Here is a 27286-nt window from a genome sequence, read left to right on the forward strand (position 1 = left end):
GATTACTTCTATCCCCTTTTTTGAATATGGGTGTTATATTAGCATGCTTCCAATCTGATGGTACCACACCCGCAGAGTGTGACATATTACTTTACTCACGAAATCCCTCTCTACCACTTTCATTTATCATAGCTGATATAAATCACTCGAGAGTTACCTCAGGGCCTACTCAACCCTTCCATGTCTGAGATTCCCGTTGACTGATTTCAGCTGGAATGCTTTGCCAGACTTTGTCCCTTTAAACGACTCCTAAACATTTTAAAATGCTGTAGGAATTCAAAAATACTAACTTTGAAGCAATCTTCACCATGCGATCTGCTATTTTCGAGAAGCATAAAGAACAAAAGAAGCAAGTACTTTTTTCTGCTCAAAACTTTGGCCTGTCTTCATACAGATAAAATAACCATGAAAATCAACCAGAAGACCAAGTCATTTAGACGAAATTGAGCAGTTCTTTAGAAGAACAAATTATTCTCAGAGCCAGGACAAAAACTTCAATGGAGCAGTAAGCAGATAGGAGCAAACCAAAGGCACGGATATTGGATTTACATCAAACACTATGGGAACTAATGACTGTCTCATCAATGCTCCCCTGGACCTTGGAGAACCTCTAAATAAGCTTGACTGCTCAAGATCCCACCACAAACATTCTCGTCAAAAGTTGATAGAGAAAGGAACCTCTCTTTTTGCGGTCACTCCAGTATGATGCCTATAGTCTTCGTCATTTATAGCTTATACCATTGATAATAAATCGTATGTAGTCACCCATCAACTTACGTCCAATCGAGTAACATCCGATCGTAGAAACTTCCCGTAAAAATCTTAATAAAATGCATCGAGATGTCCGAAGCAGGCATAGTGGACATATTTTAGGTGTGGCATACTGCATGACCTAAAACAAACTGTATCTTCCGTATTTTATATCTTCTGTTATACAGTATATAAATGTTATGCAGTATATTTGACCTCTCCCGTATAACGATCGAGATACATCCAGATTAACATGTGCCCTCACTTTCGGGGACGTGATGTGGACGTAAGACAATGGATACCTGTTTACCTATCCATGCATCTTCTGGGTGCTTATCCCGTATTGGGTGGTAGAAAGGCCTGGAACATCTCTGGCAAACTACACACTCACAGACCAGAGGCAGGACTAAAAACCCCCAGCCAGGAGGTGTGGTGACACCCACTGAGCCAACGTACCCCCCTACCTGCTTTCCTGGGTATGATAAATAATCATTTATACACCTGCGCTTCGCTTCAGTATAATTACAGAAGTTGGTAACGCTTTACTTGAGGGGACACAAATACTCATTAGTTACTCAGTTACTACTGAAGTACAAATAATGAACAAATATAGTCTCTACTTGAGATAAAAGATGTCGCAATTTATTAATGATGAACAAACATGAGATCAATATTTCTGTGTATCACGTGTTATTCATTACTTGTTCCTTCAGTAGTTCATAAAAATGTACAGAATTTACATATATAGTAACAAATATAGTAAATGCTCGCGATTAACCATACATCACGATTCATTAATGATGAACAAACATGAGAATAATGTGTAACTCAGACTTAGTTTAGGATTACTTAATACATAAGTCATAGCATAATACTACATTATTTGTGCCCTCAAGTACAGTGATACCTAAAAGTAATTGGGATTTGCCTACGTTTAATAACACCTAATGCTTACGGTTACTCTGCTTCTGTTCCTGTGGAGAGTTAAAGTCCCATAATAGCAAAACTGGACCAAGAACCAGGCCAGAACATTCCATTCCATGCTGGCTATGTTTGTGCTTTATTTAAACACCGTAATAATGTTCTCATTTCTGAAACTAACAAAAAAATCTGAATGAAACAGACATAAATCACAGAAATTCGGAAATTATTCCCACTGATTGTGTCACATCATCTGCAGGAATAGTATCAGCGATTGGCGTGTTTTGTGACACCTTAAATCAGGCCAGCCTCATCTGCACCTGAACATTGTCTCTGTGGTTCATGCTAAGTATAGATCCAGCTTCTTAACACTGACAAAGAGAAAGACGACAGTCGGTTGGGGCATCAGCAGTAGGTTGGCATGTCTGGCCCATAACTGGAGCTGCAATGAGCAAGAGAAAATAATGCTTTTGGAAGTGAAAAGGAACATAGTCCATCTCAAGCTAAAAGGTCTGTTTCTTAGATTGTCCACGCCCTCCGAGGAGAGAAAGGGTGTGTCCCCAATGACTGCCTGCAGCTGTCCCTATGCCGTTTGCCCGTCCAGTCCCAGCTGTGCTTTTTATGTGTTTGTAATGGTCTGCAGTTGAATTTTGTAATGTCTCGGCAGCTGTCGGTGAGCAAACTGGCCACGCCGTTGGGCAGTGTTAACCCCGTCCCTGCCAGATGCAACTGCGACCTCATCTGTAGCATCTGCTGAGATCTCCGTGCGTCCTCCGCACAATCACCCTTAAAATAAAGTTCTCACCCTCTTTAAGAGCCACTGTTTACTCCACTGATCTAGAAGATACTTATCAACTGAGCACCGATGACTATTTCTCTTACGGAATTTGCTTTCGTCATTTCGAATCCAAATTTACCTACATTCATAATGCACTTTTTCTTCTTTCAAAAATAAGGGCTTCTTGCGCAGACTTACACACCCTTTTCCTGTTTTGATATTTCCCCACACAATTTACCCATCTGCTGATGTCTCAACGTCTTCCAGATGCCTTCAGACTGTGCGGGTGGTATCTTATCCTCCATCCATCTATCCAGTAATACACAAGTGGGTACACTAAAATTTACGTCTTCTACATCATTTGCAAATACACATGTCAACTTGAATGGTTCACGATATTGCAGTGACAACTAGAACACACCTACTACATTTGATAATAATTATTCCCTCAAAATAGACTGAAGAATACGTACATCTGAAACGTATCTAAAATAATAGGATTAGGTTAGGATGGATTAAGAAAAAAAATAGAAAAATCACAACAGGGCAATCAAAGATATGCTTCAGAAGTACACTTCAGAAAAATACTCCTGGAGATGCTTAGGAAACGGCCGTACGGTTAATTTGATACCAGAGTGGCAGCAGCACCATCGTCTTAGTTCTGCTGCACAGATGAGGCGATCACAAAAACAGTTGTCAGCTCAGCCACTTCCAACATCAATACCCACTGCGGAGACGCTCCCAGATGTTGCTGGCAGCGTTTACAGACGACGCACGCAAGTGAACCGCAACCCTGCAGCCCACAAATGATGTTTGCAGCCTGGGTTTCTCAGATATTTTTTTTCCACGTTCGTATTTACTTTAGACTGTCATTAAACGCCGGGATGGGCGGTAAATTGGTGAATGGCTCACCAGTGATTACAGACGTTTCGATACATGCGATTCTCATGTTGTGCAGAATCATGCAATGAAAGTAACGGGGCTTAAAAAACAGGGTTGGAGAAGACCACTCTGAACACTCTAACCAAGTAATTAAACATTATGTTAAGATAATGAGATCAAAGTTATCTCTGAGTATTAAAGCTTTTCTTTTACTTTGAACACCTCAGACTTCACAAGTGCGATAGGCCTATAACCTTCAAACTTAGTAATTATGACCTGAATGAGGTCGCAACGCAAACATGCCGTGGACGAAAACACGAATAACATCAAAGTGAGATTTGTGTTACTCAGACCCCCCTTCACTTGCTTTGGTGCAAAACATCGCGTATGGAGTGACGAGATTTCGCTCTATTATTGCCCATTGGTGCTTTAGTAAGAGCAGTTACAGCAGAATTGCCGCATGCAGAGGGGAGCGTTTAACACCCTCTTCTGGGCCCTTCCATGTGAAGGCCCTCATACGTGTAGCAGCTGTGTAATTTTCTGTTCACAGTAGGATATTCATATTAATTTTCCTTTAGTTAAAGGGCAGAAGAGGGATCAGACTTGATCCTGCAACCTTTCAGATATAAAGCGAGTGTTTTAATCATTACGCCACCTGTTTCCTCGCAGTCCTTTGAACAGTTTGCATAAAGAGAAGCTGGAAGGGCAGTGACACCCACTGCAGGATGTCGGAGAGAGCCTCGCTGCTTTGGAATTACATTAAAGTTTAATTTGACAGCTCTGCAAGGCAGGTCACTGGTCCTCGACCCCGCTTCTGGAAGGAGAGTGCACACGTTGGTTTTTTTTCCCTTTCAGCCTACACTTAATTACTAAGGCTTGATTGGGTTTCTGCAAAACAGTAATTTTAGTGTCATCTATCAATGGTTACAAGTTGCAGGTCCTTTTAGGAAAATAAAGGTCTCTGGTGAAGCCGTTTTTCTTATTAACCCATATATTGGTGTATTTTACATAAGCACTACTTCACTTGCGGTGGGAATTTTATATATATATATATATATATATATGAAATATTCCCTAAGCTTTCTTTATACCCAATGCTTCAGCTGCTCAGTGAGTAATATCAAAGTAGTCACTGAATAGTTTATAAGTTTTAAGAATAGTTTATTATTATTATTATTATTAGCCTAATTAGCTAAGAGTGTAATTAACTTGAACAGATGCTGAACAGCAGAGGTGGACAGGAGGCTCCCTGCATGGGAGGGGGGGGTGCTTTGAGGGTCCCAGAAATGATGACGTCAGTAACCGTGTTGTCGCAAGCAAAGCTCCCCCCCCCCCCTTTCGGTCACCTTAGCCGTGCAAAAAGAGAGCAGCAGCTTGAACGCACTGAGACAGCCGGAGGAGTTCCGTGAGTTGTTTCACGGCTTGGGGGGGCAGTTATTAGCACCGAGGCTGACTTGTTCCGTTCCAGTGAATCACACGTGCGCAGGGGAAGCCTCCCATTCACCACCTGCGTTATGCTTGCTCTGGGCTTTTTAGGGGGGGGTGGGGAGCCACTGCACCCCAGAGATTCACCACTGGGTCTAAGCGAAGTGGATTTTTTTCTTTTACGATCTGTTATTTCCACAGACTCCAATTAGGGAGACAGAGAACTCCTTCCAATCTCTTGCACTTGCTAAACTGCCAGGAATGATTAATGTTCTCCCAGTACTTTTACTTTTTAGAGTGTTTTTTTTCGCTCTGAAGAGGGGGGTAGTCTCCAAGCGCATCACCCCCCCCGCCCCCCCCCCAGCCCCCACCAGAAACCCTTCCCTCTTCGTGCCTCTCCCACCTCTCACAATTCTCATAAAACGTCCCCCATATTTCATTTTCTTCCTTCTGTGTGTATATTTAGCAAACAAACGTTCAACGTTTGCAAACAAACTTTATAAGTGGTTCGTCAAGAGAATAATATAGGGCATGGCCTCTTTTTAACAAATAATTTTGAATGTTCTCGCTTGCTTTGCATATGAGATTTGCTTTCTAATAAATGTGATTATTTTAAATCGTCATTCAATACCAATCAATGTCGAGGGCCTAAACAGTTTCTTTTTTGATATGCCAGTGCTGTGGCAATTCTATGGGCTCTCATTTTCATCGCATCAGCCTTTTGTATATCCTGTTACACCTGAATAAAACATTTTCAATTCTTTAAGACAGACGTCTTCTTCCTGCCCACGTGGGTAAACCAGTTAGTCGCGAGAACAGCTAGTTAGTGTGAAAAAAACCACATTGGCTTCAGCTTCAGCGTAACAGAACGTTGTTCTAGGATCACCTTACTCCAGGAGTTCTGGGACCCTCATTAAACGGTGCGGGGCCGTATTGGTAAGTCATAAATAACGTTCTGGAATGTAAAGCACACCAACAGTCATCCTTCACGTGGACTGAGAAACAGCAATTTGTAAGATTAATGAATGGGTTTAGGGAATAAATAAACGTGCAGATGAAAAAAAGCAATACCGCAGGCTACATTATCACCGAGGGCTCTGTGCGGCTTCCAAAAATCATCATAAGTATTCTGAGCATAGCTGGGCAGACTGCTTTCATGTCATTGTGGGGAAAGAAAGTGGTTTCTGCACAAATCAGCCTAAGAGCTTTTTAACGATGACCGCTGAGAAGAGGTTCACGTCCCTTCGGAAATGATTCTAACAAAAAGTAGATGTCCTAAACTCTGCAGCTGGTCGAAACTGGAATATGCAAATAAAATGAAGTCATCTTAGGCGACCTAAGGATTTTGGAATTGGGGGTGTATTATTTTTTTTGCCATGTGCTTGCCGAGCTATCATGCGTGTTCCCATCTGCCCGACCATGCCGACATGTTCCCCTGCTTAGGAGGAAAACAAGCAGGACTTGTGCATGAGTGAGCAGGAGAGAACCCTCACATACTAGAACGCATCCTTCTAGAACCGCCATTGCATATATTTATTACTAATTGTTTAGTCATTGTTATTGGGCTCTTTGTCCTGCACTCTCTTGTCCTGTATTGCATTGTCGTTTGTCCTATTGTCCCTCCATGCATCTGCTCTCTGTCCTGCAATGTGGCACAATAAGTTCACTGTGTTCCTTGGAAGACGTGACAATAGAACTTTAAACTTGAAATTGACTCTTGAACTTGGAAGCTGGAGTTTTAGCAGCTGGGAATCTGTCAGGAGGATCTTAAGTGGCACAGTGGTAAAGGTGAGGTCATGCTTTAAAGAAACATTCGTCCAAAGCCATTACAACCTTGTTGCCCAGACTTCAGCATGCCTTGCCGCACGTGGCATTATGTCATACCCTCCGGGCAACAGATTTTTTCAAAGCAGCCTGCGTAGGTTGGGGACAGATAATTTCAGGTGCCCAATAAACGTACCCAGTTGGATGAATTGTCTTCTTTTTAAGTCTGGAATCACCCTTTTGAACCTGAAAGAGACAGATTGTAATGCAATAACAAAGGATTAAACCTGTGCTTATAATATAATTATGGATTGTTCACTGTGATTCACATGTTTCCTAATGAAGGCTACTTTTTTTGATGGCCTGACCGACATCCCTGGTTCTTGAACCTAAAAGCTGTAGCGTTCATTTTTTTCTTTGACTTGCTGCTGAAATTGTATCCAAATGATTAATCTACCTGTCTGTTTTTCTGTCGTTTATTTATTTATTAAACAGAAAACTCTGTGGCCCAGATGAATATAGATTAAATAATAATAATCCATTAATCTCCTAACACCTTTTCCTGGTAAAGGTCTGAGGAGTTCTGCTGTTGATAGACTGACATCTGCCCTAGGGGGCCACACGGTGTCTTTCCCTCTACGGCCTGGGACGTACTCCAAGGCCCAATAACCCAGTCCAAGTTAAGTGGCTAGCTGATAGATAATAATAATGATGCGTGTAATTTATACTGGGTCAGAATGAAATACTGTTTTTCTGAAGTGACTTCCTGCCCCCTAGTGTAGGACAAGGGTAATACTGTCAGTTTCCATAAAATTATTAAAAACAATCAAAAGAAAAATGGCTTGCTTTGCAAAGAGAGATTAGCAAGGGACACATTCCAATGATCCCACCTGATTTTCCACACAGGGATCAAACCCCCAGAAGCGGAGTTGTGAGGCAACAATTTGGGTCACTTGGTCAAGGTTCTTAACCCCCCCCCCCCCAAAAAAAATGCTCCATGGGGGCTGGTCTGTATCTAAGCAAAGAAAAATGTGCCACTTGCCAAATATTAAGATTTGCGGTTAAGATTTTAACAACAAGTCATTGGTCAGATAATTAGCATGAACTAAAATGCATTTCAGAGACCTGTGCCATCATTTGCTGCTCGCTGCTCGCTGCTCGCTGCTGCAGTGACGTGTGGTGGAAAACAATCTGGAAACAGAAATTCACTCGCATAGCCTTTTTGTACACAAAGATAAAACGATGAAATGTCTGATATAAAATTCAAGCTAACAGATGCCTGGGTGTTTCAGATTTTCCAAAACATCTTCTGGCTATTTGCTGTTAAAAGCCTCATGGTTTGCAATTTCGGGTCTGGCCTGCGTTTTCGCCCAGGAATGGACACGTGAAATCTGAAAAGACGCATTCCAATGTACTTGTGCAAATAAAATCAGTTTCTTTTACCTTTAAACTATTTAAACTTTGAAATAATACAACTGTATCACATCAGAATTCTTCAGTTTAATTATTTAATATTTGTAATAGGCACTTCACAGTTATTTATTTGAATATATACAGCTTTATGTATAAAACTAGATTATTTTCTTTTAAGTCCAACTGGGCCAGGTGAGGGCTGAATGGAGTCTATCATGTTTAAGTTCTTTTTAAACTAATAGGTTATGAATTAATAGGTTTCAGGCTCATTATAATAACAATGGGTGTATTTTGCTTATTTTGCTTTATTTTAATCATAAATAGCATGCTATTGTAGTTCTGCGAAACTGATTAGTTCTCAATCGGAAAACACAAACATTTTCCCTTTTAATTACTTATAGCTTCTTCAAGAACAAACCCCTATTTAAAGTTTTGAAGATTGAATTTAATGAAATTTTAACTAGCTGTCTTCTCAGGGGAAGTTGTGTGAAGCAGGAAAAATTGTGTTAATTTAACACAATTAGCTGCGTTACGTAGTATTTCTCCTACTGAGTAATATATAAGACCAATATGAAAGTATGGTTTTCTGTGAATGAAATCAGCTGAGATTTACTGACTTAAAACATCCATAATGCCTCTATTGAATAGCTTCTGCATGGCGATGACCATCTAGTACTTGATGAAGCCACTGAGAAAAGACAGCTGGTCACTGCAGAGACCCTAGTCTGCGGATTTACTGTATTGTCATTTCTGCGTCATCATACCTCTGCCTCTAACCTGTCGCAAACTGCTGCTGGCGCTTATGCATAATAACGGCGTCTTTGCTAACTCCTCCTATCTCAGTATTGTTGGGCTTTTGGCAAGAAGAGACAATTTATGAGTCAATGTGGGTTGACTCAAGGTGAAGTCTAGGCCAGTTTGTACCTCAATTGTGTGGAGCCGGGAGATCTTGTGGTGTACCTTACCTAACCAGCAGAGGGCGACAAAGACACCTTCAATGCATCTCCGAAATTATGATTTTCTGAATATGAATTGAACAGGTTTAACTGGCCTGCTGGTACAATTTTTATTTATTAATTTTTTTAGTACAGACACAATCACTATCATGAGTGAGGATGTTATATGAAGATATTAAACGGGGCTGTAGAGGTTAAGATAATATGACTATACCCAGGCTGAGCCGTTATACACAGCCATCTGCCAGCCTGCAATCAGATTGGCACAGGAGTCCATCAATCTGAAATAAACCCTGCGAGGTAGTAAGGGAAGCATTGTATTGACTTGACTGCCTCACTGGGCCACTGGGTCAGGACGTGTTGGCAGATTGCAGACAGGAAACACTGTTCTGGAAGGCAGACTTCTATCAAAATACGCCGTGTAGAATGAATATTAAGGCATGAAGGCACCCGACACATTTAGCTAATACCCCAGAGCAATGCACGGAGCAATCAGCAATAAGGCAAAATCTTGCAAATAATAATTAATAATTCATCCCAAAAGTCACATCGGCATGTAACATTAATACGACCTCAATGGGTCTGATCGTATCATTTTTCATGCATTTGTTTATACAGCTGAGAAATAATAGCGAATTAACTGCAGAAATATAAATGTCATATAGGTAGCATAAGGCAAGCAGGGCTAAATTTTCCTTTTAATGCTGGTACTTTTGTACCGGCTTACGAGCATCGGTGACCTAACGCCATGATGAACGGGAAGAAAGTGTCATCCCATGTCAAGCTTTCGTTTCGCGGCCGAAGGGATACATATAAATAGCTGTAACAGATGCCGAATGAGGCTTGAATTTATAATATCAGTGACGTGGTCACTAGTCCTACGTGTGCATTTCTGAATTTTGTCACCAGGGGGTGGTAGTGTAACATATCTGCTTGAATTTAGAACGTGACGGTGATCTGAAGTGTTTGAGTCGTTCTTTAAATGCAGCACGATTATATTACGTACCTTTTTAAGAAAAGGCAGGAACGCTGTGTATGGAATTGGATCGTTTTTCAATGCCCTACGATAACAGCCTATAGAACATTTCTTCTCCGTGACAAAAGCACATAGACAAACTCCTTATGTAATATTTCCTTTAATGTAGAGCCGTTAAAAACAATTCAGGACAAAAAATGGAAAAGTGCTCCCTTTAAACATATAAAACAAGGTCATAATGACTGATTAATATGAGTTGTGCCATTCTGTATGAGATATTCTCTCCTTGACAATTTATAATAATTTAAATAAAAATGGAAAGAGCCCTGTCAGGGCTGGCAGTCTCATAGAAAAGCCCCGCGTGGCGGTAATCTGAGTGGGGGTCCTTCACGCGATCTTCTCGCCGCTTCCCCACAGGAATGAGTCATTGCGCAGCACTTTGGCCAGCTTCTCGTTGAATGGCGAGTAGAACTCCTGTAGGATCTGCTTGGTTAGGGGCAGCATGGGTCCCAGGCTCTTGTCCGCAGGCCTCCTGGTGTTGGATGCCGGGCTTCTGGTGATCTCTGCCTCCAGCTGCTCCGTCAACGGCCCTGGGGAAAGGAGACAGGAGAGCCGGCGGTTGTGAGGTCAAGACGCAATGTTTATCCCGTTTTTGTAACAATGAGAACCTCACTGGGGAGTTTTGACAGGGGTACGAGCTTTGATTCTTAAGATCTAGGTACCTGCCGTCTTTAGCCCACGGGTCTTTAATGCTAAATGAGGGCATCGACGCATCTTTGTAGGGGGAATGAAGGGTTTTCCCAACAACACGTTCTCTTGAGGGGCAAAGTCACACGCGTACGTGTCCTGACATCCAGAAAGAGGCCCAGGCCTTTAAACCGAGCTTGTGTACTTTCTACACACAGTGTTTGACAGAAGAATGTAGTTTGCGTTCATTCACCGGCATCATAGCGATTGCAGAGTTCACTATCACATACCCAGACTGAGGAAATCGAAGACCTTGTGCATGGTATATTTTCGGTTCGAGGCGTGATCTTCCAGTCGAAGAACTAAAATCTGATCCTTGTGGAAGACTGTCAGCCAGTCGAGTATGTATACTATATACAGTCCAACTTGTAATCTGACCTGGAGGCGGAAGCAGAAAGCAGAATGAAGACTTGATATTACATTTTAATACGGCCTCATTGCATTGGCACGAGGATTCGCTTTGGTGTCAGAGCCAGAGCTGGCGACTGGAGTTACTCCTCCTGGGAAACTTATGTGGCTCCTTATTTTATCTACCCAGGCATTTTTCTCCCGTAGAGTGGATGGGGGGGGGGGGGTCGTTTGTAACAAGTCCCTGTAGCGGTAACAGCAGGATACAGCCGGTCCATCCGGAGAGTGAGGACGGCTCATTTCACAGACCCCCCCCCCGTCTATCATCGCCGGGCTCTCAGCCTCTCACACCCCCCCCCCCCGCCAAAACGAACGTCTGGACTCACAGGCTGGCTGTAGCCCTTGCAACAGTAGACAGATGGAGATGCCACCCTAGGCTGTATTCTCCCCCCCCCGGAAGTCAAACAGGGTTTCTTTCAACATGGACACTTCATATCTTTGTCTTGTGTTTCATTACATTTTCTAACTGCGCCGATGAAATGCATATGCTAGGCTTCTACTTCGCTCTGCGTCAGCTGCCACGTTTTGGATTGCTGACAACCTCTATCGCATGACACAGGTACATCAGCAAGACGGTGCAAAATGGGAAACTGGCAGCTGTTGTGTCTATCGTCCATGCAGCTATTTCAGAGACAATTAAATATGCTCTCACCTGTTTCTCAGTGATTGTCAGAATGATTATCACCGACTGTCAGCATGTTAAATAACCTAATTATATTTTCTCTAGCTAGTCTGTGTTGCATAAAGTAAATTGCACTGGCTAATTGACTGTGGTGCTCTTCTATGTGAACTCAGTTATGCTTGATAAAACACAATCAGTCCATCTCCTCCAATCAGAAGTCACGAGTTGCCGCGGCACACTTCAGTCACAGGGAAAAATGAGACGTTGAAACCAGCAGTGGGCGGGATTATCGCACGCCGCCAATCATTTTCCTCACTTCCCATTGGTCGCCTCGCCGATGCCCTTCGGATGAAAGCAGGCAGACTGACAGAACAGAGTATCCCCACCCTCCACATGCTCCGAAGCACCATTCCTCTTCTCCAGCCTTATGTGAGCGCTGGACAAGGAATGCACCGCGGGTCTTAAGGTATCACGATACTCATAATTCAGCCAGCAGGAAATGGCAGCAGTCGTTCCCATGATCTTTGCACTCTCCACTACAGAAAGAGGACAGACTAACAACAACAGAGCCCTGGAGTCCAGGACATAATAAAATGGATACATTTTGGATCCCGGCCCACTATTCAGTAGGCGGCTACTCTGGGCTTTACTTACTTCCACTCTCCTCCTCTTACTGAGGGATACTGACCACAAAAATGGTCGCACTTACCCTGCTGAGTCAGTCGAATGTTTACTGCAGTGTGGAACATGCGGTAACCCGCCCCCCCCCCATTCAGAACAGATACTGTGGCTCCTCTGGGCTTTTTTCTTTATTATTAAAAGGATAAACACATGCCTCTTCCCCCCCCACCCCACCACCATCTTGAACGTTAAAACGGCTTCATATATTAGATGCCATGAACAACAGGACGAGTCCGTTTTTGAGCTTACAGGCATGGCGTTGTTTAGGGTGGTGTTGTAGACGCAGGAACGCATGGAGAACTCCATCAGGCAGGCCTCGAACAGCTGCAGGGACTCCGACACCTTCTCGTGGAAATCCTCCACCGATTTGTTGGCGATGCCAAAGTACAAATAGTCGGAGTATAACCTGCCAGAGAGTGTCTTTAGTTAGCAAGTGCAGCGGTACCAGGTTACCATTCCATCAATCAGCACCATCCTTTCTGTGCCTATGAAATCAAACGAAGCCTTTGTTCTTCAGATTTTCGGTAACCCTTTACTTGATGGGGTACAAATACTTAGTAATAACTCAGTTACTACTGAAGTACAAATCATGAACAAATCATGAACAAATCATGAACAAATATAATGGCTATTTGTGATGAGATGCGTCAGGATTTATTAATGATGATAATGATGAACAAACATGAGATCAGAATTTCACGTGTTGTTCCTTGTTCCTTTACTTGTTCCTTCAGTGGTTCACAAAGGTTTACAGTATTAACAGATACAATAACAAATACAGTGAATGCTTGAGATATAACCTGCATCACAATTCACTAACGATGAATTAACATGAGATCAGTATGTAACTCAGATTTAGTTTGTGGTTAATTAATACATAAGTAATAGCATATTGCTGCATTATTTGTGCCGTGTCAAGTAACATGTTACCAGATTTTCTATTCCTTATTTTCAAGAGATTGAAAATAAACGTGATGCATGTTTTTTTTCTTATATAATTTTAGGAAATATTCGCAGAACATACATTTTTGAAAAGCAATTAAAACAACTGAACTGGAAAAAAAAAACTTAGGAAATCTATGATGATTTTGGATACTGGGTATTTCTTAATGGAAAAATCAGACTGTAGAATTCATAGTAACATTAACATTAAATATATAAATATATATATATACATATATACGTGTGTGTGTGTGTGTGGGGAGAGAGAGAGAGAGAGACAGAGAGAGAAAGAGAGACTCACATAATAGTACATTATAATGTGAAACACACCTATGGGCATTTGAAAGTATAACTCTTTCTCTTCCTGGTACAACAAGCTGGGCAGTAAATACCCATAACCCACCTCTCCACAGGGTCCCTCAGCATCACAATGAGCCGGGCATCTGGCTGCACAGCGTGGACAAAGTCCTGGACCAGGAACGGGGGCTCTCCATCTGTGGCATTCTCGTAGAAATACACCCATGCATTATTGTCCCACATGGTGGATGCGCTGGCCTCGCCTGTTGGACAAACGCCAATCGCAGTCAACTGAAATAGTATGACAATCACAGCCGGCCCACCAGAGACAAAACACCAATAACAGTCAACTGGAATGATATGACAATCACAGCCTGCCCATCAAATATGAAATACCAATCACAATCAACCAAAATGATGAACAGCAATCACAGCCTGCCCACCACAGACAAAACACCAATCACAGTCACAGGGCATCCACCAGGAAAATCACAGTCCAGTTTGCATCAGTTACATGGAATATATATGAATATTCACAAAGGATTACTCTGGCTAGAGTATTCAAGTCCACAGGGAAAAAAAACAGCTGAATCACTTTCTTTCAAAAGTCTTGGGTTGTGAAAATATCTACACTAGATCATCTGACTTAATAATCCATAGTAAATCCTCATATCTGAGTGCTATTTAATGGTCTTCTGTAGTTCATTAATGTCTTTTTAAAAACTGATTACAGCTCCAATCAATGGATGCCTGAATAAATTAATATTCAATTAACATACTCAAGAGGGTCTAATGCAATACGTAAAGGACAATCGGTCTCATATTTTTCCAAGCTGTAAGCATAGACTGTACTCTTAATAAATGTAATAAATGTAGTCTTAAAAGCTCAGACGGCGGATGCTATATGAGATACAGATTGTTCGCCAAGGGTGTCCAAGGATTCCCTAGACTGTACCTGGCATCAGTGAAGGGCAAGGGCCTAAGCCAAGAGACAGAGCTTTTAGGCACTGGCTAATTAACTGTGGTGCTCTTTTATATGAACTCAATTATGCTTGATTAAACACAATCAGCCCATCTTCTTCAATCATACGTCGCGACTCAAGACAGGATCAGCCGCCTGAGCTTTTAAGACGACATTTATTAAGAGTAGCAGGGAGGTGAGGGACACTCCGGATTTCCCGCTAACTCCAAGCACCAAGTTGTAGTATTAGAAGAATCAGAAGAAGCAGGAGGGAGCGAATCGGAGGCCTTCTGGAGTGAAGCACGAGCTGTCGCGGCGTACGAGCGTCTATTGGGAGGCTCTGTATTCATTTAGTGACATCGGTGATGCTGGGCTGGAGCAAATGACTAAAAACACAGAAGCAAACGTTAAAAACAAAAGGACCGTCACCAAAACAAAAACAGAGCGAGTCACGGAGTTCTTCAGCAGCTGAGCAGATGGACAGCACTGATTGGTTTGTTGTCGGTTTAGTCTTGTGATCACGAGTTGTGACCATTGACTGTTAAATCAGAGCAGCCTGCCGTGTAATGTTCGGCATCGTCACGCACGTCCCCCATCCATCAGAAAGTGATGCAGTTGGGTGAGAGTTAGCATGTTATGTAGCTTTGAGCCGAAACGCACCGTTCAACGTTACACTTTATATTCTGCTCAGCTCATCACCGGGAAACAGCGCACATGGCCAAGTAAAAGTGCAACAATAAACATTATATTGCAGCAATCAAAACTGATGGAAAAGTTTACCGGATTGGTGAGGAGCTATTAAATCTTTTTATTTTTAATAACAAAATGAAACGAAACCAAACCAAATGAAAAGCTCGGCCCGTGCGGAATGCAAGGAGGGCACACAGGATATAACGTGCCGCTAATGCTAATCATGACCACGGATGCTAATCAAAATGGGGTTGTGTGAGATGGGGGCCTCGTGGGGCTTGGAATCATCGCCAGCAACCCCCATCATGCCTCGACTCACTTTACGAGAAGACAAGAGAGCCGACAGAAGTTATAAGCTTTGCAAACACAGTTAAGTTTCTTCTCCATTAAAAGTCATTTTCAGAAACTTTTTTATATGTTTGAGAAGAAATCGTGGAGGCAACAATCAAAAGTCTTTAAATCCATGACAGCACTGAACTTTATGGAAAGAGTTAACAAAAAGAAGTGGCAAGTTTGGTGAAATGTCTAGTGTTGATATTTTCACAGTAATACAATTTCGCAGCAATACAATTGTTCTTAATGGCGCCATTGAGACTTGGCATTGAAAAGATGTTATTTCCAGGAAATGTTTTTCTTTTCCTCACAGTTTAGTGTCTAAGCTCAACTTCTGTTTCACATCAATTTTCACACTTGAACTAGGATAATGGACACTTTGCTGGCATGAAGTCCAGGTGGACTTCAACTAAGATCTAGTGGCTTCCTAGTTGAGTGCAGGAGTTACCTATGATGATTTTGCGCTGATCGGGATCCCCGGTCTGGTTCCACCGCAGGTAGTCGTGGATCTGGTACGTGGCCATGTCGAAGAGATCCAGGTAATCATCGACAGGGTAGCGTTCGTGGAATCCTTCGCTCAGCCGGATGATCCCTGCAAGGTGCGGATTGGCCAGGCTGATAATCGATAATCATTCACGTCTGTTTACTGTTATGGGATCTTCCATGTTACACGGCCAGGGCTGAAGCCTGCACTTCAATGTAAATGAGTCCCGAATGATTTGTTAGCTCAGATGCTGTAACAAGCAGGCTCTCGGTTTGAGAACCAGGGCTAAGCTGTGGATGTCTTAAGCAATGCTCCTGGTCTGTAGTATAGTTGAGCGTATTGCTTCTCAAGGTGAAAAACCCTTCCCTACAAATTAGCATCTGTAGCAACGCGAGAAGGAAAGACACCATTGCTTTGACTTTGATTCTGTAGAATAAATCGAGCCGGGGGAGGGGGGGGGGGGGGGGGGGGGGGGCTCGTCTTCTGGTCTACGCAGTGATACGCCACACTTGGGAGAGCGCGCAATGGTGAAGTGACGATTCCAAAAGCGGTAATCGCACATGGTCTATCGGATGCTAATGACCGGGACTGCAAGGTGCATCTCCTCTGGAAGGCTGAGCCCAAAGACACGAGAGAATCTGCACTGTGGGCCTCATAGACATCCAGGCTTGGCTCACGATCTTTAGAGGCACTTGGGGGGAGGGGGTGGTGGGAGAAATGGGGAGAAATGGGGATTGGGACCCACGGTGGGGGGCGGTAAGAGCCGATAGACAGCATGAGATTGTAGGTAACAGCATCGCTTCTTTCATCACCTCAACTTAAAAGGTTTTCAGGCCGTTAATGAGGAAGCGCACCACATGGGATGTGGACGCCCACCCATCACGTTACGGTGCTTTTATGCCGACTGAACCCACAGCACTGGGTGAATGTGCAAACAGGCCAACAGGAACGTGGCAACTCTGGGGGAATTTCCAATGAAAGAGCCTGTCGCGTCCCTTAGGACAGGAGGCAGATGAAAGAAGATAAAAAAGACAGGGACCCCGAGCTGGAAATTCAGTCCTGGGGGAGCGGAATTCCTCAGCAGCCATGAAAGCAAAGGCAGAAAATGGTGTCTCTCACACACACACGAGCCACAAGGTAAATGCAAGCTAAGCAGAATTATAGCAAAACTATCCCTGAGTTTCTCTTAATTAGAGCCACTATTTCAAACATTAATTTAAAAAATATTATATACCCTATATATACCCTAATCACATCTCTTCCTGCTTTTATAGTTTGCTATAAACTAACTTCACCATAACAGCTGATATTCTTTCAGCCCAGAAATGATCATTTTATTAACCTGCTGTTAGGATTTTTCTTTAGATTTAAGTCGTTGGCTATATGCATTATGATTTCAAAACTCTCTGCGTTGTTTTGTATGTTAGACAAAATGGTGCTGTCCCATGTTATCTGAGATGCACTTTAACGCGACCAGGGCCGGCGTCGGAAAATGTGCCCAAGTCAGTCTCGATTTATCGTAAGGGTGCTGGACTTCTCTGACAGCAAAGTCGACAGCATTTGCCCTCCCTGGGAAACGCCACCAATATTTATATATTCCTTGAACACAATCCGACACCCGTTCCATAAATAAGAAGTCTTACAGGCAAATAAACATGCTTGTTTAGTGTTTGTAGTGACATTGATTAAGGAATTAAACCTGTAAGTCATCTGTACAGCAATGACAGTTGACAAGTGAACCTTGATACCTGAACACTAATTTCAAGTTGAATGTGCATCTGTATTCCATTTACAAGCATATTCTACAATTATATCCTATATCTGTCAGTTTTCCAGTATTATTAAATACCAGTACTGATATATTCTGCTGTATTCGTCACAGATATTGTAATGCAAATAGAAAACGTGAATTTCTGAGATTTCTATTACTATTACAGGTCTGGGGAAGATAATGTCAATGAATGAAAACACTTTGTTCTGATTCGTATTAAATTAGCATGTCTGTAACTGTCAGAGTTTTTTTTCCTCCTTGTATTCCCTTGCTTTACATTCACATCGTCTGCTGTTATTTTCATCCATGCTGCTATTGCTGTAGCCAAACCTTTGTTAAGGAGGTAAAGGTGGTCTCCCGGCGAAAAGTGCTACATACAGAACTGGAGTGAGATATGGGGCGGCGCAAATGGGCTTCCTCAAAGCCGCTTGCGTTTGCCAGTCTCTGTCACTGTCACTCTGACACCTAGACGTCGTCACCGGCTACATATTATTACTGATCGTTTGGTGGGTAGACATTTTCAGCAAGTAAGGGCACTTCATGAATTGGGAAAGGCTGCGTCTTATCAGAGGCTCTGGGATAGGGTTGAACCCCCCCCCCCCCAAAGGGAGGTCAGGGGTAAACCCACCCCCCCTCCACCCGCCGCCGCCCCCCATAGGGAAAGAACTACTCTGCATTCTGAATAACGCTCATATGAATCAACAGTTTCATCCGGCAAGATTATAAAAACGATTACGGGGAAAATGATTATTGAACACTTACCGATAAATGTGCCAGGGCCTCAAGCGAACTCATTTTAATGTCCCCTAACTGTGCTATTCTGAAATAAGAACGTACAAAGCAGAAGAATATTCTCCTCTCTGACAAGATCCCACCATCTCCGCTGGTGATTATTGTTTCATTAATAATTCATTGTGTTACGCTTCATTCTTTTAATTCTTTTTGGAATGGTGAATACGAAATAAGGAAAGCATGATTGGTCGGTGGGAAGCATGTTTCCACCGAGGATGTTGGTTCGATTTCTGACCCCAGCTTTGGTTTCTGTAAACTGCATTTTACTCAGTGTTTGTATGGGTTTACTTAGCATCCTCTCACCTCCTCTCTTACTCCAAACCCATGCTATGAGGTGTACTTATGTCATGGGGGGCGGTGCAGGTTAGGACGCTGTGCTTGTGACCAGAAGGTCGCTGATTCAAATCCCAGACTCTGCAAAGTGGTTTCACCACTGGGATTTTGGGCAAGACCCTTAACCCCCAAATGCTCCTGTGATCATCTGACTCTGCTTTCTCAAAAAAGTCATGTCACTTGAATAAAAGCATCTGTGAGGTAAATGAAATGTACATACTGTATAAATAGATTGTCCATGGCGTGTGTTTGTGTGTCACTATGTACCCTGCAATAGACAGGCATCCTGTCCAGAGTATCTCCTTACTAATGGCTCAAGCTTCCTGGAATGTGCTCCTGATGCTGTACTGGATAAGAGGCGATCAAAAGGGCATGAATGGATACAACATTAGCTCCTTTACAGTGATCTCAACCACGTGAAGTGCCACGTGAGATAAGATTCTAGAGTTAAATAAAACAGACTGAAGGTCCCACCTGCACTTTACTACAAACGTTCAAAAAAATGAAAGATCTGTACTTACAATACGGTTTAACACCTTTAAATCTGACCTCAAAGTTAACGTTACGTTTTGCAGCGTGTGAAGTATTTAAACTAAACACGAACAAAGTCAGAAGTCTTTGAAAACCCAAGGTTTCTTCATGCGTGCTGCAATGGCTGAAGTCATTGTGTAAAGCTTGCCCTTTTCGGGGGCCACGTCTGTCACTTTCGTGCTAATATCCGATTACACTGTTGTCTGACACAGCAGTGCTCAGCTGCTGCGGGGCGGACAGATACGCTAAGGACGGGGAAGCTGTAGTTACTGCAATTCTTTATTCTCCAGCACACTGCACCGGTACAGGCCAAACCCTGCTCTCTCACTGACAAGAAATTGCTTGCTGTGCGCCTGGAATGCTGCCACAACAAAATGAATTAATAAACGGTGATGCACCATGCTGGGGACCTGTTACCGTTTTTTCTAGGTTCTGCTTAGTTGGACTCAGAGGGACAGCCTCTCTAAAGCGCCGGCAACTTCTATAGTCTGTGTTGTACCTTCCTTTTCCCCGACACTCATTGGGCCGGACTTCGGGGGGATTGTGAAATGCTCAGTCCGAAAGGCATACTAATGTATAGAGAAAAGCCTGTAGCATTTTCTTTGAACAGACACTCGCAGCAATAGATGTTAAAATGTTGCAGCAGGCTAAACACGCTTTATCAGACACCTATTCTTTTCACTACCTGTACTGCTCTGTTCTTCCTTGGAAATGAAGTGCTTGACTTCATTAAAAAGTATTTGGCTTTTTAGAAACCGATATCCTTAAAATGTACCCGATTAATCAATATTCAGCATCAAGCCTTAGATGAGAGTGCCCAGACAACAACAAAAAACATGTTTATTTCATGTTTTGATGGTTATCTATAATCAGCTAGATTTAAGTTGCAAAGACGTATTGAGAAAGAATTTGCCCGCTTACCGAAACGTTTCCTAGTCCACCAGTGCGGCTCCTTGAGCGTGGCGAACCTGACGTCAGGGTGCAGCCTCAGCCTGTCGTACAGGTCCGTCGTGCCGCATTTCGGCTGCCCAATGATGTAGAAGTATGGCAGACACCGCATGCGGTAGTGCTTGTCGCCGTGGCGATGCAGGTGTTCCCAGAAGGAACGCCTCAGGTAGTCGAAAACGATGCGAAAGCGCCTGGAGTAGTGGGCATACAGGTTGCTCCCGTACCAGGTGACATTGCCAGGGTGCTCCTCATACCAGCAGGGGTTCTTAACGTCGGGCAGGAATTTCCGGGGGATGACGGAAAACATCTGTGATGTTAATGAGATCACACTGTGAAGCTCATCACACTCAACAAAATATGTAAAATCAATATGATCTATGTGTCAAATATCAATTACCAAAATCATGACATACATAATGTGGCTCAGCAAGTTAGGCTTCCAGGCCCATCATCAGAAGGTCACAAGTTTGAATCCCATCACTTAATCCCCCCCAGAGAAATTTACATTATGTATTTAAATTTTGCCTGGGGTGCCCCCCCCCCCAGGAGAGGCTCAGACTCATACTTTTACCACCTGGCTACGGTGTCTGATAGGTAATAAACATTACTATTTGCGGTCAAAACCCATCAAAATGGGTCAAACCCATTATTGTACTATGCGGCAATATGCCTGAAAGGAAAATAAACTTGAGTAAGTGAAAAGGAACATTCCAATGCACTTGCGCAATACACACATCAATGTGTTGATGACTATAATGCATAACTAGTTGATGGTGGGGGGGGGGGGGGCAGGCTGTATACATATTTATCAGAGCTCATCCTAGGAAACACAGGTCACGAGGTAGAGGACACCCAGGATGGGATGCCAGTCCATAGCAGGGCATGCTCAGGCATACGCCCACTGAATCACTACGGGAAATTTCGAGATGCCAAATCTGCCTAACTGCATGTTTTTGGATCCACAGGAGGAAACCGGAATGACATGGGGAGATACGGGGGAACACATGCAGACCCCACACACGCAGACAGGAATCAAGGCCACAGCGCTACCCACTGAACCACGGCACAGACGGCCCTAATGGGAATACATCTCCATCATCTTCCTAAAAGTGAAACTGCATGGTCTATCAGTCTCCACTATGTTTCATGTCTAGTTGTAACTATCTTCTGTCCTTGACCCAGTCTCGGCATCTCAAGCCAGCCTTCGGAGCGGGCGTTTTATTTTCGAGAAGCACGCGGCCAACTCTGCCATCTGGGAATAGAGATTCAGCCACATGACAGACGGCCAGGATTCTCGCACCGCCGTCCCGTGCAGAGGTGTGAAGGTGAGTCATTCTCGGCGTTTTTCCCGGGAGAGACGAACCCGCAGGTCAGCAGAGAGTCCCGGTGGCCTCTGATCAGCTAGAATGTAACGGATCTTTGTCTGAAAGCTGTGAGCTGACTTCCAGGTATTTCACACAATTCTGCAGCCACGTTAAAATCCTTGGAGTTTATTGCTCTCTACTCATACATTTATGTCACAATTCAGTACCAGTTACACATACTTTACTTTGAATATTTATGCTCCTGCCTAACATATCATCATTATTTAGCTGAACAAAACATAAATAATAAAATCGGAAATAATAATACACGCAGAAGTTCTCTGTGTTTAAATTTCGGTATAATGTTTTCAGGGGCGTAGCTATAGATATTCTAGACCCCCTGACAAAATGTTACCTTCGGCCCCCGCTATGGTTGGCACTTTTAATCTAAAGGAAATGCAGGTCCGAGCCGGGCGGGGGGTGGGGAGAATTTGAAAGGTATGATGTATAATTTTTCATATCCAAGGGACCCATAAATTGTTGCCCCCCCTTAACCTACCAGTGTATCTATGCCCCTCCAATGCCCCATAATGTTTTATTCTAATTAAATGGATTTTCAGGTTATTTTTCAGTGAGGCTTTTGTAGCGCATTTGAGGAATAAACACTCAGACTTGCTACTTACGTGTGGTTCACTCTGCATCAGATCTTTCGTGTCTGGAAGCTGTCTGGCACTGAAGTGCACTTTGGAAGTTATGGATTCCACCACGAGCTTGATGCCGGCGTAGTCCTTAGATGTGGTGATGTTAAACGGAAAAGGTCCCTGACTCACCAAGCTGGGTAAATGGTACGGAGATGGCGTCAGGAGGAGTCTCTTCCTGTCGCCCGAGAGGACGTAGGAAGTCATGATCAGGAAGGTCAGAGCCAGGCCAAAGACCAAGCTGTAGAGCTTCACCTTCCGGAAGTAGCCGAGGGACCTCCACCATCGATGAGGTTCCCTCCTCACCTCCATCACGGCGATCAGGCCCGTGGGGATATCGTCCGCCTGCAACAGTACCGGCTTCCTCCTGTGCTCTTCCAGAGTGGGAGCCAGAAGGCCGTATCTGCAGCCCGTCCTGCTCATTGCACCAGTGGCGAGAGCTTTTCTGCAGCTCAGACTCGGAGTTGGGCTCCGGGTACAAAGGCAGAGAGATGGGAGCTTTGTGGAAGAAGGTCACGACCTCCATCCATGCTGGCACACCCAGGGAGCTTCTTAACATATGCGAGGAGAAGGGTCTTCATTCTGCATTGGGTGTTTTTTCCTGTAATGAGGTGCAGAGAAGGTGTTTTACTTAGGAACTGGGGGTCATCTTATGCATTTTGCAAAAAAAAGTGAAAGGAAAATACAAAGCAGAAACAAAAGACTCATAAGTGACGTGAATCTAGCTCCTGCGATACGTGGCATCACCCGCAATATGGCTAAGCGTAGCAACTGCCTTCATCTGGATGCAGTGATGCATCTCGACCACAACGTCAATATCGCTCCTTGATGCCGCCCGCCGGGTGACATGGCGGGGAGAGTATGGCTGGGCCAACGCTTGGAGCATTTCGGCCGTCGCGTGGTCCAAAGTCACAAAACCCAGCCTTTTCAAGAGCTTTGAAGTGGAATCCCATTGCAGTGCAGTCAAATCCTCTTAGGCGCAGAAGGAAATTGGTATGTCCAACAGAAATCACAGAAGAAATGTCTTCTGTCCACTTTCTTTGAAGTAATAACAATGTTGAAGGAATCGTTAGAAGTGCTGGACGAGGGAGGTACCTTCATAAATGCTGGTTCAGAAATCTGCCAACCATACAAGCTAAAGCCATAAACTATAAATTCAAAGGAACTAATCATGTAATATACCACTCTTAGTACCTGCAAGAATTAGCCTGCCATCTGCAACAGAACAAATGCTTAAATTGCAATGAGAATATCTCACTTTGTCAGAAACTCTTCATTTAATGGGGAACGTTTAGGTTCAGTTTGAACAGATGATGTCCTCACAATACAAAATCAAATATTTTTCTTCTTATTCTAAAGCCACAAACCGTAAAACACAGCATGATTAAAAGCAAAAGCTGGCTAAAATATGTAGAACGAGGTAGGTGTATATTTAAAATTCATTCAACGAAGGGACATGGCTTATGCGTAATCAGCAGAAGCATTCTGAACCGTGTCCTGTAGGATGACATCCATCTTCGAGGTTTGCGATGTCTGGTTTCAGGCCAGCCAATGGAATACAAGGCTGTGTAGTTTCTTTTCTGTGCAATACACACTGCAAATGGCCTTGTTGCATTTTGATACACATAACTGGAATGGAGCGTGATAGAATGAGCGGCTCAATCGCATACAGTAATCAGACTCCCCCTCCACCTTCAAGAAACGCCCCTAGACCCGTCTGTGCCATGAATTGCTGTACTGACCTGACCCCTACTTACATTCCCCAAATCTTCGTATGTCGCTTCTAGCCTTATGAGGTTCTTGCTTTGTTACAGGTTGTTGAGTACCTCCTGCTCCAATACTGCTCACATTTGAGCTTTAACTGGAAGCTCAGCCTACAGTAGCTGCACTTATACCCGGAAAGGTCATGTGCTATTTGACTCACTTGAACGTCGCTTTGGAAAAAATTCGAAATGTGTGAAATGTAAATGTAAACATGACGTGGCAGGTGAGCATACAGGGGCGGGGCCAGAGGGAAACTGGCTCCAGGTGAAAGCTGATTGGCCCTCAGAGTGCCCCCTCTCCTGTCATTCACCGATTCAAAATATATCATTGGCTAAAGATAAGGCTGGTTCTTCTGTATGAATTATGCCCCCTCTTATACCTCCCACCTAAAAAAAAATCCTCTAATCGCCCCTGTGACATGGTGTAGCACACAGATGGCTTAATGCAGTAAAGTCCATCTTAGGGGGTTATAATTGATTTTTTTTCCCCTGATGACTGACTTAAACTCCGCTGGTCACCCGATTCCGATTCTTCATTAAGGTGCAGACTGCAGCCCACCCTTCCTGCAGGCTGTGTCACAATGTGGAGGGTGCGATAAGGACGGGGGCAGGGCGCCGTGTCTGTGTACCTGTCACCCCCGCGGGCAGACAGATCAGGTGTCCGGCAGGGGAGGATTAAATTATCAGAAAATGACATTCCTCACTGACCCGATAAAGCCCGAACCATCCATCTCTGTTGAGAAAGCGCAAGTATTTGGTGACACAAAAATCACAGTCCTTCTGTGTCTCTTGGCACTTGTTTTGCCCCCTCTCTTCCATTCTGGGCTCAAAAAACAAGGATGCAGATTAACTTTTTGCTTTTTTTTTTTGCACGTCACTTGATTTTATATATGAAAAACAAAGAATTTCCTTCCTCTCCAACAGCTGCCATGAAAGCTGGCGGTATTTCTACTTGCCAGGGGGCATCGCGGTCAGGCTTTGGCTGGGTCGCCACAGGCCACGGGCGGGAAGCTAGGCGGCGACATCGCCAGCTCGTTACAGACTTCGGTCTGCACCCAGCCAGCTTCTGGGATCTGCTAAATGGGAAGGACCTATTTGTCACAGTGATAAGGTCTCTGTAATGTATACTTTGGCCAGAGTGTGACTTTCCACCCAAAAGCCAGTACAAACTGCGATGTGCACTTCCGACTCCCTGCCATCCGCCCTCAAACCCTTTCCAAAACATAAACCATCTAAGAGGTTTCTAGAAGCTTCCACTAAACACACTTGCAATGCAAAACCATTTCAGAATAAAGTCCAAAACTATTCTTGCGTTTCGAAGCATTAAAACGAGATGTCTGGTTTTGTGTATTTTTTTCTTTCACAATTGTGCTGCATCCCAGAATGCTTTCAGAATTTCAACCAAACACTGACCTCATAATGACATGTTTTGAACAGCAGCTTTGGTGGTAAACATTTAAGCTTGTTTTGTAACTAAACGTTGTTGTAATTTTGTACAATCATATTTTTTCTACTGCGATAGCACAACTGGGTTATCCACTATTTCAAACAGGAAATCCGGGATAATTTTACAACGGTGACCGAAATCAGATATCGACAACAAGCACTCTGTTTAAGTGAAGCACAACGTGACCTATTTTTAGCAGATTATGTCAATGAGACAAACTCAGCTCCAGGTCCTAATTACTGTGATAAGTAGACGATCAGTTTGTCCCCAATGGGCTGCAGACAACAACACAGTTAAGCCCCAGCCTGGACAGGAAGTGACATAGAGGAAGTGGTGATGGTTGTAGGGAAGCTTAAAATGTGGGAATAAACTGGGACTGGGCACTTTCATACAGAAGGGGATAGTCCAGGTCCAGAAAGTAAAAATCCGGACCAAGATTTATTTTTTTTTCAATGAACCAGTTGAGTATATTCTGTGACTTTTTATACTTAACTGGTTGGTTAACACAAAATCTTGGTCTGGATTTTTACTTTCTGGACCTAAACTAAGCTCCTCTGCGTTCACACTGCACCCATGAACCAGCGCTAACTGGTTGTATTGCTTGGCAGGGCTGGACTGGTCACCTGGGCATGTTCCTGATGGGCTGATGGGTTTGTGGGCTGGCTAAATGTAACCACCACCCCCCCCCACCCCCATCCCAGCAAAATTTAACATGCAAGTCCCCCAGTAGCTTGGGTATACAGCTAACACCACAAAGATCCAAATGACCAATTCAGTTTAACTCAATTTTATTTGCATAGTGCATTTTTATAATATTAGTCTGACTCCCAAGTGGGACCAATGTTGGTAATGTTGCTCAAGGCAGCAAGTCGAGACTCAAAGGTTGGATCTCTTTGCACTGATAGTGTCATCAGGGCAAACAGACCACGAACATCAGCTGCCATGTTTACATGTCGGATGCGAGAAGCTTTCGTGTCTGCATGTCCCGTCTCCTTGTCATACCAAAATGTCATACTCTGGAAGTAACCTGATATCAGGATTGCTGCCTCGGATTTCAAGTCACATGACCTCAGAGAGACAGTCCATGAGGAGCTAGTTAACTACACCTACATGTGATGCAAATACTGTAAGTACATAACAGTTTGTATGCTTTTCCCCAGGTGAATACATACAGTCTGTTCTGCTGTGTTTATAAAATGAGTATTTGGTCATATGCGATACTTAAGTAGGGGATTAATAACCAAGGCGATTATTTTGTCGGTTTATACATGATTGTGTCTCCGGCATGTTTATGCTTTACGCCAGAGGGTAACACACCTGCACCTGTCAGTCCATGGAAAAATACACCCAATACTCAGCTGACGTGATTTGCCTTGGAATTGCTGATTTTCACGAAATTGCAAGTAAACAAGATTGCATGAAGTGTACTTGTGAAATTTCCAGCGCTGAACGTAAAGGAAAAGCATTAAAGGACACAAAGAACAAGCTCAATCTCTTTTTTGACCATAATGATTAATGGTTTGGTTGGGTTTTATGTGATTTGGCCCAACCCTATTTTTCCATAAGTCCTGCTATGTTTATTACATAATTTTGAATAACGAAAGGGTTGTAACTTTTGTGAACATTTAAAGCCTTCAGATCTTTCAGCCAACCAGGAATACGATGGAAA

General features: G+C 43.4%; 1 protein-coding gene across 1 annotated transcript in view; it reads right to left on the bottom strand.

The window, feature by feature from the left end:
- Window positions 1–10009: 10009 nt before the first annotated feature.
- Window positions 10010–27286, bottom strand: part of chst15 (carbohydrate (N-acetylgalactosamine 4-sulfate 6-O) sulfotransferase 15) — a 38876-nt gene continuing 21599 nt past the window's right edge. Inside the window, exons 2-8 of the mRNA XM_023830923.2 lie at window positions 22393–23008; window positions 20379–20712; window positions 15995–16138; window positions 13669–13825; window positions 12573–12729; window positions 10843–10990; window positions 10010–10455 (exon numbers count right to left, since the gene is read on the bottom strand). Coding sequence (XP_023686691.1) covers window positions 10253–10455; window positions 10843–10990; window positions 12573–12729; window positions 13669–13825; window positions 15995–16138; window positions 20379–20712; window positions 22393–22830 — 1581 coding nt within the window. The 5' untranslated portion in view covers window positions 22831–23008 and the 3' untranslated portion in view covers window positions 10010–10252. The remainder of the gene's footprint in view (window positions 10456–10842; window positions 10991–12572; window positions 12730–13668; window positions 13826–15994; window positions 16139–20378; window positions 20713–22392; window positions 23009–27286) is intronic.

This window comes from Paramormyrops kingsleyae, chromosome 20, assembly GCF_048594095.1.
Source record: "Paramormyrops kingsleyae isolate MSU_618 chromosome 20, PKINGS_0.4, whole genome shotgun sequence".
Classification (NCBI taxonomy): Eukaryota; Metazoa; Chordata; class Actinopteri; order Osteoglossiformes; family Mormyridae; genus Paramormyrops; species Paramormyrops kingsleyae.